Source organism: Ascaphus truei, chromosome 4 (genome assembly GCF_040206685.1).
Source record: "Ascaphus truei isolate aAscTru1 chromosome 4, aAscTru1.hap1, whole genome shotgun sequence".
Lineage (NCBI taxonomy): Eukaryota > Metazoa > Chordata > Amphibia > Anura > Ascaphidae > Ascaphus > Ascaphus truei.
In genome coordinates, this window is record NC_134486.1 from 44,510,183 (window position 1) to 44,524,428 (window position 14,246).

Sequence of the window (14,246 nt, forward strand, 5' to 3'; positions counted from 1 at the left end):
CATTTGATATTCAATATAAGTAGATATGGTTAACCTAAATTTCTAAATAAATCAAACTGTATTATTATTTTTTCTCCTAACAAATTGGCGTCGCCAATTCAATGCCTTAAACTCTGAAATATTCTTAGGAAATGATTGGATAAATTTACTGAAGAGCAAATAAATATTTTTGAATTCCATACTTCTGTGCCATAGGTACATACATTGGTTTCTTTATCCCCGCATACACACTTACCTATACAATCACAGAATTGCCTCATGTGAAACAGAAGAAGCACTGGTGTAACAATCATGGAAAGAGAAAAGAAAGTGCAATCATATTTATTGCAGTAAATACTCCCATCAAACAGGTAGGTAGAAGAGCTCATACAAACATATTGATGCCTCCCAGTCCTCCGGATCAGTACCGACACCAGCATGTTTCTGTGATCTCTTACACCCACTTACCACTGTAGTATTTCCTGCAATATAAATGTGATCAAACTACGAGCGTCTTTTGGGCTTTTTCATCTGATTGTTAAACGAGTGCTCTTGTTCTGTTTCACATGAGGCGATTCTGGGATTATATAGTGTGTTTTTGGATATTTCATTTGGGACACACGTTTTTGAAGTGAGACACTGTTAAATGCCACAAAAATGCTGACATACTGTATCTATTGAGATATTGTTTTTCCACAGACAGACAAGCAAAGGCGTTACAAAAGCAGAAAAAGGAGGGGGGGGGGGGGGAAACTGTTTTAAATGCGCTCAGTGTGGTACATACTCTGCAACAGGTATAAATGTGACAGGCTGTGGATCTAAGTTATAGACGTGGAATACCGTAGTGAACTGGAATGAAATAAATCCAATTCCTTTAGAACCAATGAATAAATAGATGAAAATAATAATGTCAAATTATTTCTTACATGCATCAACACTGCTCTAAAGGCTGTAGTAAAAACAAAGGAAAAGACTAGAGGGTCCACAGTTACCTAGTCGTAAACAACCACTGATAGAAATGTATGTCTGAAATACATAAGCAATGAATAATGAATGTAAAAGGTCCAAGACTAGTGGATGAAAAGCGGTTTGCAAAATGTGACAGTCAAGGTTCCTTGAGAGATGCTGGTAGATTAATATATAGATTTATAGTAATTGCTTTACTAATCCATGTTCATCAATTTCCTTATACTCAATGCTGATATAGTGCAGTCTTGTTATACTCCATGTTAGTGTGTAGCGATTATACGTTGAGAGTATACTATACACTGACACCGAGTATAGACTACTGGTGCACCGCCAGGTCCCCTCTGTGGCACGCTGCACTTTATGCAGTGCTACCTTGTGGCATCCATCCATTAATGTCCCACCAGCAACCCAATATGCCCCTGCACACATGCGCCATTAGCACACAGATGGGCAGTCGACATTTTGCCGCGACCGTGCAGTCACCGCTTAACCGTCGAGATATTAGGGCGCCGGAGGTAGTCATCTAACCCCTTACCCTAAACCTTTTCCCCATATCGCCTTGCCCTAAAACCTTAACCCCTTACCCAAACCATAACCAGTTACCTCCTTACCCTAAAAGCTTAATCAGTTAACCCCTTACCCAAGACCTTACTTCCTTACCCTAAAAACCTTAAGCCATTAACCCCTTACTCCCACTACCCTAACCACCATCCTCAATGCTGAAACAGCTAGAGCCAGCCAACTGTCCCTAGGTGGTTGAACGTTGTCGAAACAGCCACGTCTAAAAGTCTCATTCCGTGGCCAGGGAGATTATACCAACAAAGCCCAAAGCTTTGTATCCATTTCCAGTGAGTTGACCAGATATCACCTTGATCTTACCATAACTGATCAGCAAGAGCACAAAAGGAACATTCTTGAAGAGGTTCATCATGGACTGCTTGTAGGAGTAATCTTCAGGAGGCACGTCCTGCAGAACCGCTTGAGACTGACTAGGAGATATGTCCGGCTTCTCCTTGAACACTATGGAGAAATGGGATTAGGTATTAACAACTGCTCATCGTCTTTTCAGCAACGGACGGTTTCTAGTGAGTCTTCACGGTGCAATCACCATGCATAAATAAGACACCCAGGAAATACAAGTGCTAATACAAAACATCCACCACCTTATTTATTTCACCATAGGAATCTTACGCATGTAGATACTTTTTTTATATATAGCGCCATTCAGGCACGTAGCGCTTCACAGCAGTAAAACACGTGACATAATATTATAACACCTAGTGGGAATAAGCCCTTCAGATATGAAAGTAACAATAAGAAAATGAGTCCCTGCCCCAAAGGAGCCTACAATCGGAGTAGTAAGGACAGAGAACTTAGAGAGACAAGTAGGAGGATGTTCGGGTAAGTGCAGCTGCAAGGGATCAAGGTCCGTGCATAAGATATGTATAGTGTCAGTGGAGCCACTCATATGCTTCGTTAAAGAGGTGCGTTTTACGAAAGGTCCTAAAAAAGGTGGAGAGAGAGGGTGCCAGTCAGATATTGAGGGGGAAGGACATTCCAGGAGGTGTGGTGTAGTGGAGTAAGATCTTAGGTGGGAGAGGGATTTAGATACAGAAGGGGTAGACAGAAGACATCCTTGAGCACAACGTAAGAGTCGGGTAGGTGTATAGCGAGAAATTAGGGCTGAGATGCAGCTAGATCAACCAACTGGCCTTAAGCTTGTGGGTTCCCAGCTGCTAAACTATGTCCATGTGTGGAATCTTGGTGTTGTCCTTGACTGTGACTTGACCCTTAAACATCAGGTGTCAGATCTTCATTCGTCCACCTAAAGAACATAGCCAGGATTAAGCACTTAATTCCCCCGAGGATCTTATTAGGAATGTCCATGCCTTTGTGTCCTCACGCCTGGACTACTGCAATGCACTCTACCTGGGTCTGCCGGAAAAAAAAAAACAAAAAAAAAAAGAGCTGTGCCGCCTGCAGCTGGTGCAGAATGCTGCGGCCAGGCTGTTAATTAACCAGACCCGTTCTTGCCACGACACCTATTCTCTGTTCTCTGCAATGGCTGCCTGTAAGATGGAGAATTTATTTTAAAGTTGGCTTTGTAAAGGGAGTGAAGTCGTTAACACACTCCCTCTGCAAGGATAAGGAAGCTACAAACTGGTGTCAGATTTCCTACCCGAGCTGCTTTTGAATTAACTCCTGATTGAACAGGGTTTAAAGGCAGGAAGTAACTACTTGTCACAGTCCCTGTAAGAGTTCCTGCTCTGCAAGAGAGGAGGGTCACAGAAGATTGCCTGTGACCCTGTTGGGGTTCACACCCAGCATTATCCGAGCTCCAGCCCTTGTTCACCAGGAGAGATTTACCTGGCAACAGTGGGGACCTCAAAGCCCCACATCACAGAGAAGCATGAACAGAAATAGGGCAGGAGTTTCATTTTGCTGGTTTACGTCAGATCCAATGCTGATCATTCTTCCTGTAATTATACAGGTAAATAAGAATTTTAACTCAGGGAGTGTTAGGACATGCTAACGGTCATGCCTTGAAAGTGGCAGCAGGCTTAAGACGCTTTGGCCAAAGGGTTAAACTAAATGATGCTTTTTCAAGAGAATATATAAGTATTGCACTGTGTATTTTTGTCACATTGGAAGTAACTTTGGGCATCTTTGTTTGTTTTTTGTTGTAATACGGAATTTGATCAGAAGCCAGGAGAGGGATTTCAACAAGAGACGCGGAGACAGATTTAGGAGAGAGTAAAGAGATTCTAGCAGCAGAATTTAGGTTAGGTTGAAGGGGAGACAGGTGAGCGGCAGGAAGGATGAGCAGTAGAAGGTTACAATAGTCGGGATGGGAGAGAATGAGGGTCTGCGTTACAGTTTTAGCAGTCGAACCAAGGGCATTTGGTTTCAACGTTATGTAGGAAAATTACAGCTTTTAGCTATATTGTGAATGTCAGGGAGGAGTCAAATGTGACACCTAAGAAGTGTGCTTGTGATACTGTGTATGATTGTACTAGCAACAAGAATTAGGAGAATTGAATCAGTAAATCAAAAAGCACCAAAACTATTACCAATGTGAGAAAACAGCAGCCATGTTTATCATACATTTAACCCTTCGTTGGCAGGTGGTGCACAATCGGCTCAAATGTTGTGAGGGAAAAAAAAAAAAAAAGACACCAGAAAGAAAATTATTTAGCACAATGTTTTCAGTTTATTTGTGCTTAGTACTAATATTATATAAATGGCTAGGCAGTAAAAATATTTTTTATAGGGGGTAAAAGCAGCCAATTTTATACCCAATTAAAAAAAAAATCACAAGCGTCACGTTGTCGCTATAAAGAACATAAAAAGGGCCAGTAAAAGGAACAATACATGGCACAGGCCTTCTTTAATCTTCTTTTGTGTATGTATATACATACACAAATATATACACACACTGGAGTTACAATAAAGTTAAAGCTTTTCGCCCTGTAACACATTCTTTGCTTATCTAGCTGTATTTTCTTGCTAGAATTTAACCCTTAGACTGCCCGTATGACAAAGGCCGGCTCCTTATGACATTCAGGGAATATCATGTTATTTTTGCTTGTCAGGTAGAAGGGCGCTACCCAAGTGATTACATGCTCGTGTTTTTGGACATCTGGTGGCACTGGAGTGCTGCCGGCAGGTTAAGGGTTAATACCATGTGTGTCGCCATTTTGGAAAATGATGCCCAAAAGCCCAACAGCGAAAAAGCGCAGAATTATATATGCAAACCTGCAGACTGATCTTCACTGTATGCCTGGTATATAGAAGCCCACCCAGTTTCCTGGGACTCTCTGCCACTCCAGGTTCTTCTTTGCTGCCTGGCAGCTGAAGCAAGCAACAAAAGACGATGCTTACCAAACTCAGATAAGGCATATTGCAGCTCGATCCCGCTTTAATTGCCATTAACTTGATACCCGGAGCGGAGTGAATCTCCCCCCAACATGCTTATCGGTGCATGAGTAGTATTGCGGGAGAGGCGATCCGTGACCTGTTGTGTGTGACCCTTATTCATGCTTAGTATTTATTTTGTAGTTTCTTTTACATGAATTAATCAACTAAACAAGAAGAAAGGATTCCGATCAGAAAAGTTAGTTTGACATCTACTCTGAGTGGGTACACCTTTATATAAAGATGTAAACATGCCTGCATAACACCGATAACTCGGTCAAAGGTTACAGGGAAAGCAAAATGTAGTAAAAATGGTTAAACAAAAAGCAAAGAAAGGTTAGAATTGGCGAAGGCATAGTGATTACAACAATCATCACATATATCTTTGAAATAGGCCATAATTCAGGTTCATATCTGGGAAGACTGTTACAATCCTAATGCTTCTTAGAAGATGAGACAGCTTAGCCCAAATACATAGCATGGATTATAAAACCTATGTCACTCCCCCATGAGAAATGTTCACAGGTGCCCAGTCTTAAACGGTATTTTTCTGAAGAAGGGTTTCAGATTGGATGTCTGTTCATCATTTCACATAGGTGTTTGCCTTGTGTATAGTACAGACAATCAGGAGGATATAGCACAGTGAACACAGAGAAGAGCCATAGGCTGAACACAAAATAACACAACGTTCAAGAAGTGCTAAAGAGTAGTTCTGCCCCTACTACTCTATTCCAGAAAAAGCAGAAAAATACTACATATACAGGGATGCTTCCCATCTGTAGAAACCCCAGCTTCCCCCCTGGCCTTAGTGTGGAGCAGTTCTCCTGGTGGTCGAAAACACACTGCACACTGACAAGTGATTAGCTAAGCTGCAGATCGATCCATTCTCCTGTAATCAATCGTTTGCTCGGGTTATTTAATTCAGTTCTTGCACAGCATTCTGGGCAATGTAGCCCAGCAATATTATGTGACTGGGCAGTTACTAGATACAATTGGTTCACAGCTAGAGAGAGGGCGGGGCTCAAGAGCCAGAGCCTATCAAAAGGGAAAAGGGGCTGTCACTTTGGAAATGCTTCCTACATTAGAAACATTAAAAAAAATGTCTTTAAAACATTTTTTTTTAAATGCTACAAGTATTTTCTCATAATAAAGCAAATAATATATATATAAAAAAAATTTTTTTAAAAAAAACAAACACACGTAGTATATTGCTTGAACTGAGAAATAGCAAAGTCACATTAATAATAGACCTCTGAGAAACTAAGCACATCTCAGACTCAGAGTTGCTTAGATATGCCCCAGATAAGGCACTTCCATACTTCCTGTTATGCGGAGCACCAGATCCAGCAAACTACAGCTTTTGAAAGGATCTGCATTACACACCTTTTGCAAAGCAACTAATCTCATTTATATCTTGAGCTTCTACCCAACACTGGAGATAGAGAGGAAGCACATACAGTATTAAGACAGTGGGAAGTGGCTATTGAAAAGCAACACAGGAATACAAGAATCGGCGGAATACGGAACACAATAATCAAGGATTTTCTTAAAACCCACTAATAAAGGAAAATAGCTACCAAATCCTATATAGGCAGTACCCGATTCCGGCCTGCATTCACAAATTTCATAAAGAAACCCAACCTCTATGCTTCTGGAGATGCAATTAGAGTGGGATATTTATCCACATATGGTGGGAGTGTCAGAGAATCAAAAAGCTCTGGTTGAACGTATTCACACTCAATGACACCCCTAGGTATATTTCCAACACTCTCACCATGGCAAGCAATCTTGCATAAGAGGCCTTTAAAGACCAATAGTATGCAGAGGAAACCATTTAACCCTATCTTCTTCTCGGCAGTCAGATGTGTAATTGCACAGGCATGGAACATACCGATCCCCAATATAGCCACAATTACTTCCAGAGTGTGGAACACTATGAACCTAGAGAAGCTCACGGCCTGGCTCAAAGATTCCACGTGAAATTAGAGGTGACCTGGAGCCCTTGGGTCGCAAAGTAGGAGCACCCAACCGTTGATAGATTTTCCTTGTCACTAGAATCGAAGTACAGTATACTCTTAAGAACTGTCGTTTGCTCTAAAATATGCAAGCCCGTTAATGTTAAAGATATGCCATAGAACATAATAGGATTTTTGTAATCAAGCTAAGTTTGCGTTCCCTACACCCTCACAAAATTAAAAAATAAAAAAAAAAACACAATTCAAAATAAAAAAAACTTTTGTAATAAAAAATAAACATACCCCAGAGAAATGTAGCACACGAGCTGCAGCAGAGGTTTCTGCTAAATAAGTATTTTACTCGGACATACAAGAGAGCACAGAGCAACCTCTGTGAGCTATATACATTTATTTGCTTTATGACGTGTAGTAGCGCTGCTGGGAAAAGCCTGATATTGTAGCAATCGCACCAACGGTACAAAGTACCACACATTTTTATTTACAAATCAGCACTGTCACTGTCTTTAAAAGGAAAGGGGATACACACATGGGACATTATTGTAACGTATACTCGCAGTGTGTTATAGCCTGGTGTAAGAGTGACTTACTGAACAGCCATGAATTCGATGTAAGGCCATGAAATAAAGCAGTATTCACTTCCCTTTATGAAGCTCTCCCAATATCATGCGGGACATTCACAATCTTTGCAATCTACAGCAGGTAAACAGACCATCTTTCATGGAGGATGTTGTTTATATTGGGCTTGTTGCAAGTATGTATTGCTGGCTGGCCAAATATAACAGATGCAATTGCTCAACACAGGCAGCATGAAACAGCACTCTTCTATGCATGTAGCTCTCCTTCCACGTGATAAAATGTCCCTGGTTACCCTCACAGCACTGATCATGTGTTGAGGTCAAATATCAAAATCAAGTCATTCATGTGGGATACCTCATTTACCTAGAACCCACACAGAGGGAATACGTTTCTATACGCTCCTCCACCCCCTCATAATGCTCTGTGATGTGCTGTTTGCCGACAGCACCTACCGAAGCACACAGCGCTCCCACACTATCCAAGTGCCTCTCACTTAACCACCTTCAAACAGTCAGCATGGAAAGATGTTCTGAGCTCAAAGGGAAGGAAACATCTGCTTGTAACTGCTGTGAGATAGCAGGCTTCAGAGGTTGTCTGTCCATACTGCTAGCAGGAGACTTCCTGTCTTTTTATTGCTTTGGCCAAGGGGATGCAAGACAGTCCAGAATAGCTTTTGCTTTACTTGTAGATGTAGTAAAGGAGTACATGGCACTGATTCTTTATCTAAGCCAATGGTTAACTTTTTTTTGTTACAGAACCCTACAATCATATTGTGAAAAAAAATCTGCATAATCCCAGCCTTCTCTAATAGCACATCTTAGATCAGATGCATTGTAAGGAACCCCAACCCTCTCTAATAGCGCGTCTGAGATCAGATGCATTGTAAGGAACCCCAACCCTCTCTAATAGCGCGTCTGTGATCAGATGCATTGTAAGGAACCCCAACTCTCTCTAATAGCGCGTCTGAGATCAGATGCATTGTAAGGAACCCCAACCCTCTCTAATAGCGCGTCTGTGATCAGATGCATTTGAAAGTCTTCTGTATTTGGTGCAATTTTCAAATGACCTGAAATTTGCAGGAAACCCTTTAGGGACAGCCGGGAAACCACTGATCTAGGCTCTATTACTTGCACATCCTGAAGAATAACGCCTTTATCTCTTCTCCTGGGAAACAGAGTTATCTTCAAGGTGCGTCTCCCCATTTAGATCAGTAGTGGTTAGATCACGATTGTGACGGTAGGGGTAAATATGGCTGTTGTTAAAAAAAGGTTACGCCCTGCATTACCCCTACCTGTCAATAACACAGTTGTATTAGACATGCTATGTATGTATAAATGTCTTGTAAACATGGTTCCAGCACTTCAGGGACCAGGGGTTAACTTTATGTTCAGTTGGAAAGTTGCACAGCTGTCTGCCACCTTTCCATGTAACTCTTTATGTTGCATGTCTTCCCACCAATTAGGGGCTGGGCAGGTAGCCAGCAACTGGCCCTGAATGTTGCAACATAGTGGGCTATTGGTATAAACGTGTTTCTGTCTGGCGATGTTGATCCCTGGTATTTGTCCTGGTCTCCCGTGACCTGTTTTGCTGCAACTATATACCCCTTAAGGTCACAATACCCCCGTTTATCTAATATGACAATTCAATGTGAGCAGCAGTGAAAATCATTTCAACCGTTACACTATTTGCTGTCCAAGCTTCTGGCTTTGAGGTGTAGCCAGTCACACATTTCTCCAATCACTATATAAATAGATGTAGAAATCCACATGTCAATGAATACCACAACGTTAAATCCTGGGAATACGGAACAAAGCAGAATGCTGCATTTTAATATTGGACAATATTGAACAACGGTTGTAAGTGGCTGGAGAAAAATAATTATTTTAGGTCAGATTTAAAAAACAAATAATAATAATGTGTGTGTAATTGTATAGATATAAATTGACAGATACACGTTAAATATTTAGAAAATCTTTTTTGCTGAACGTTAGAAATATATAAGCGAGGTTTGTGCTATCAGAATAGGAAGGGAGGGGCCTTCTAAAATAAACCAATTTTTTTTATGTGAGATTGTAAATTATAAAGTAGCGGTACTCTGGATGTTGGAAGAAACAGTAGTGTTACTCTGTGCCTCTTAATACCATCACATTCTGACCACTGAATACAAATCAATACATTGTGAGAACATTTATAATTGCAGCGACATCTCAGCATGTATGGGCTCTCACCTGCTGCAGTCAGAATAAACAGAAGTGTGGACACAGCCGCTGTCCCATAGAACATAATGCTAATGTTGTGCCCAGTCTGCTCCATGTCATTGTCTAGCTTTGGGACTAACACCGGAGGTAAGAGGAAGCCGATCGCTACGCCAAGCTGAAAAACACAAACATGGTCTTAAATCAGGAGGTGCTCAACTCCAGTCCTCAAGACACCCTAATCGTAGGGTCAAAGACTGAGCCACCTGTGCTGAAGCTGGGATATCCTCAAAACCTGATCTGATGAGGGGAGGGGGGGGGGGGGGGTGGAAAGCGGTTGAGCACCATACCTTAAATCCATTTACCTCCGACAACCGGGACAAACATTGTTATATGTGCATTCATCTAATTTCTCACCGTCACAGGGTTTCATCATCAAATCATCCATACGTGTGTACATGTACATACATACACAATATAAGATGCTGTAAATGTAATGTTTTCGCTTTCATCCCAGATTTTTGTAGGGAGTGTTTTATACTCTGAGTGATGAACCCTTAAAAAGACTAAGAATTCCCCATAGTGAAAAGCTGTCCTTCTGCCCATGTCACTCATTCCAAATAAGCCAATAGGGGTCTTCGGCGAGTTGCAAAACAGTCGTTTCCATATACTTTGTTACTTAACTCTGTAAGATTAGTATATTGAAAGTATACTGATAGAAATTCTTTGACTATTTGTCCTAAAGTGCAGAAGTCAGATTTGTATTCAATGCTTCAGGTAATGAGATACTTACCCTTTGATCAAATACAACCCATCATAAAAGCTAACACACCTATAATGTCCTGTGTCAAGGTACTGTATTGTAAGAGATTAGTAGCTGCAGAGGTTATACTTTATTGATTTCATCTTTACTGAGCAGTGCTATGACACCTTCCGGCCCACGCAAGTGAACAGATAGTCTTCTGGCACTAGTAGGTGTCTGATGGAGTAGCACCTTTTAGTAAATAAGGCCCTAAATGTTTCTAAAGTGTACCCAAAATGCCTCTTATTCAACGAAGTATTTGCAGGATCTGGGCAGAAGAAACATGGTATATGGATTGTATTATGTCCTTAATCTACCAATGGACTAAAACAAGAGTGAAAAACAAGGATAATGGCGGTGGCATTATTGTAGTGAAAAGCGGGACAATGGGGGGAATTAGACAGAATATGAACACATCAATAAAGTGACATTGTATGTGTAATTTTACATCGAGAAGCCTTGTTTGAAAGTAACATTTGCTTGGACTCTTTCACTAGATTGATTACACATGGCAGCCCTTCTCGGTAGTGAAGAGAGGTACAGTATACCGAGCTGTGGAATGTTGGCACCATACTGTACAAATAAAACATAATATTAATAGTGTAACTAACGAAAGAAACATACATTGATGTGCAACGAAGTCAAAGCACTGATGTCACATCTACCCTTTTCATTTTTTTTATTTGAATAAACTTGCAGTCCAACAAATACGACAATTAATATTGTAGAATTTACCACTCAAACTGCTTTCATTAGAAGCTTTTTTCGCATCACTATTTCTGCAAATTAGAAATCAACGAGTTAATTTCACAAGGAGTATGTAATGAGAATAAAAAAAATGGGAAGGTAAAAGCATTGAATTCACGTATCTCATCATAGGTGTTTATTCAATGTTTTGAAGCAGCGGAATACTGACGATTTGAGTCCCATTCATTTTAATGGAGTTAAACTCTTTTCCAGTATTGGGCAGTGGTTTTAAGGCATATTGAATAGAGCAGTGCATTTCTTCAAAATGTGGTTTGTGAAATGGATTTGCACATTTTCGGCATATTGACTTTTCATACTTCGTGAATTTCTTTAATTTTTTATTTTTAAACTTTCAACATTCACAAAAAGGGCAAATTTCGCCTGGTTCCCGAACGTCGCTGAAACTCCGCACATTTCTAATACAGTCACACTGGTGAGAAACCATTATTTGCAGCAGTGGGCGATTAAAATGGGTGAAGCAATCTTATATATATAAAAAAAAAAAAAAAAAGTGTCATATTTGTACCCGCAGTAATTTGGAACAAATATTTTCATTGTAAAGTTTTTTTTTTTTTTTTAGTCAACTGCAACTGGCAAGACAAAGAAAATAAGTAGGGGTTCTACTGGAAAAGTTTATTTTGACATCTGCACCAAAAAAAAAGAAAAAAAAAAGAGTGAACATATTTTTAATACAAGCATGGAGGAGGCCCAGTACTCAATATGATAGAAGACTGCTTCTACATGTAAGGATGCTCGGAGCCCTACTCATCTCAAAGTGTACCAAACAGCACCCTCTCTATCCACCTGAAAGACACCTGCTTAAAGAAGCATATGAGTAGCTCCATGGCTAATACTATACACGATACATCACGCTTGGCCCCCTACAGACGCAGCTACCAGAATGCCCTCCTACTGTGTCTCTGCAAATTCTTCCTACCAATTAGATTGCAAGCTCTTCGGACCAGGGACTCCTCTTCCTTAAATGTTACTTTTATGTCTGATGCACTTATTCCCATGATCTGATACTTGTATTATTTGTTTATCTAAACTATTAATCCAAGCATTTTAACTCGGTTGATAACACATTGTGCACACATTTAACATGTCACCTAAATAGCCCAGCAGTGTTATTACTCAGATCTCCTACACATACTGTACACACACACGACACACACAAGGCTTCGATCAGCTGTCACACTGAGGAGGAGGAGGAGGATGGACCAGTACCTGGTTGCCCAGCACCGCCGTGGCACACGCAGTAGACACCTCCTTGGGTCCGAACCACACGGACGCCACCCGGGACGGTAACCCCAGAATAAACACCTGGGCCACCGAGCACACGGCCTGGGCCAGCACGGTCACCCCGAACAGGTCCGGCCTCACGCTGGCACACTTCACCCACGCCCCCAGGCAGTTGAGCCCGCAGCCCAGCAGGGCGGTGACCCGCAGCCCCTTCTTGTCCAGCAGCCAGGTGGCGGGGAAGATCAGCGGCACGTACGCCACCATGTACACCACCGACAGCCAGTCTATCTTGTCGCTGGACACCCCGTAGAAGCGGGTGAACACGGTGGTGATGATGCTGTACTGGATCCACTGGAAGGCGTTCACCAGGGAGTACAGGCTGAACACCCCCAGGATGGCGAACCTCCTGCGGAACAGCTTGGTCTCCAGGGGGAAGGGCTGCCTCTTACCCTCCGGGGGCTCCCGCTGACCGGGCAGCATGGGCTGCCTCTCCCCCGCTCCCAGCTCAGCCTCCGCCGGGGGCTCCCGCAGCATTGCCCGCCCCTGACCCTGTCCCAGCTCAGTGTCCGGGCTGCGGGTGCGCTCCGCCACGTAGACCTGGATGTCCCCGTTGCTGGTGACCTTAGCAGGGAGCAGCCGGTCCGCAGCCGGGTCCTCTCCCCCCAGGATGTGCCCGTTGGGATGAGAGGTTGTTTCAGTGGAGACCATGGTGGAGGGTAACGTGTGTGGGGAAAGAAAAGAAAAGTCCTTATATAGGTGCGCTATACATCCATCCCCCCCCCCGCAGGTGAAGCGGTCCCTTCTAAGGCCCTGCGTGCGCTGTGCGGAGGACACGGGCTGTGCTGCCGCTCCACGCTCTCCTACACATCGGCAGCCCAAGGCAAGATAAGCCGGCTCCCAACAGCCAATCAGCGTTCAGCAGCTTCAACCCCTCCGCCAATCACTTTCAAGTATTGGGTGTCCAGGCCCAACGTGGCCCCTCCCTCCTAGGTGTCAGGGAAAGCACGCGAAGGACAATGGAAACGAGCGCTGGTGACGTTGTTGCACCGAGTCTCGGTGATGTCACGCGCGCGGCGGCGGTGACCTGAGCGCCTGTGTGTGGGACTGTAGGAACATGTGTAGGTACATGCAGCACGTGCGGCTCTTGGGGACACGTCACTTCCAGGCGGGATGTGATCATTGGAGGGTGGGGTGCTCGCTGATATTCCCGCACTAGGGGGGGTGGGGGGGGCATGCTGACGGAATTATGCTGCAGGCATTTCTAATGATGGAGATTGTTTTTGATTGGTGTCTGGGTTTTTAATAGCAGCTATTGCAACATTGGGAACTTAATGTAAGGGCAATACAAGATCATACAAAGATCTACAAAAGTGGGTTTACTTTAAAGCAGCAATACTACACCCCCCCTCCCCCCAATCTGTGAAAGTACTGATTGGGTACCTTAGGCTGCGGCCAGGGCGGCGCTGAGCGTGCAGGCGCTCATGAGTAGCGGCGCAAGCAAATGGCAAATTCAAATTTGTTTGCTCTGCAAGCAGGTAAGTGCCGCGCATACTCAGGCGCGCTCACGCCGGCCACAAACATTTCCGCAATGTGTTTCATCACGACCAGCGTGAGCGCGCCAGCTTAGCGGCACTCTGGCCGCTGCCTAAGGCGACGCGTGCATGCCGTTATTGCTGTTCAGAACATACTGACAGGCGCATGCGTGAGCTGCTGTTTGCCTATTGGACGATATGTCCTTATTCGCGAGTGTACTTAAAGTGAGTGTCCTTAAACCGGGGTATGCCTGCATAGATATCTTTTAAATAAAATGGTCTTTTAGTTTAACTCTTTGGCCAAAGTGTTGTA

The 14,246-nt window shown here is 43.0% G+C and overlaps 1 protein-coding gene across 1 annotated transcript in view; it reads right to left on the reverse strand.

Annotated features, from left to right (window-relative positions):
• Window positions 1-13,475, reverse strand: part of FLVCR1 (FLVCR choline and heme transporter 1) — a 42,990-nt gene extending 29,515 nt beyond the window's left edge. Inside the window, exons 1-3 of the mRNA XM_075595655.1 lie at window positions 12,387-13,475; window positions 9,644-9,788; window positions 1,828-1,968 (exon numbers count right to left, since the gene is read on the reverse strand). Coding sequence (XP_075451770.1) covers window positions 1,828-1,968; window positions 9,644-9,788; window positions 12,387-13,109 — 1,009 coding nt within the window. The 5' untranslated portion in view covers window positions 13,110-13,475. The remainder of the gene's footprint in view (window positions 1-1,827; window positions 1,969-9,643; window positions 9,789-12,386) is intronic.
• Between the last annotated feature and the right edge of the window lie 771 nt (window positions 13,476-14,246).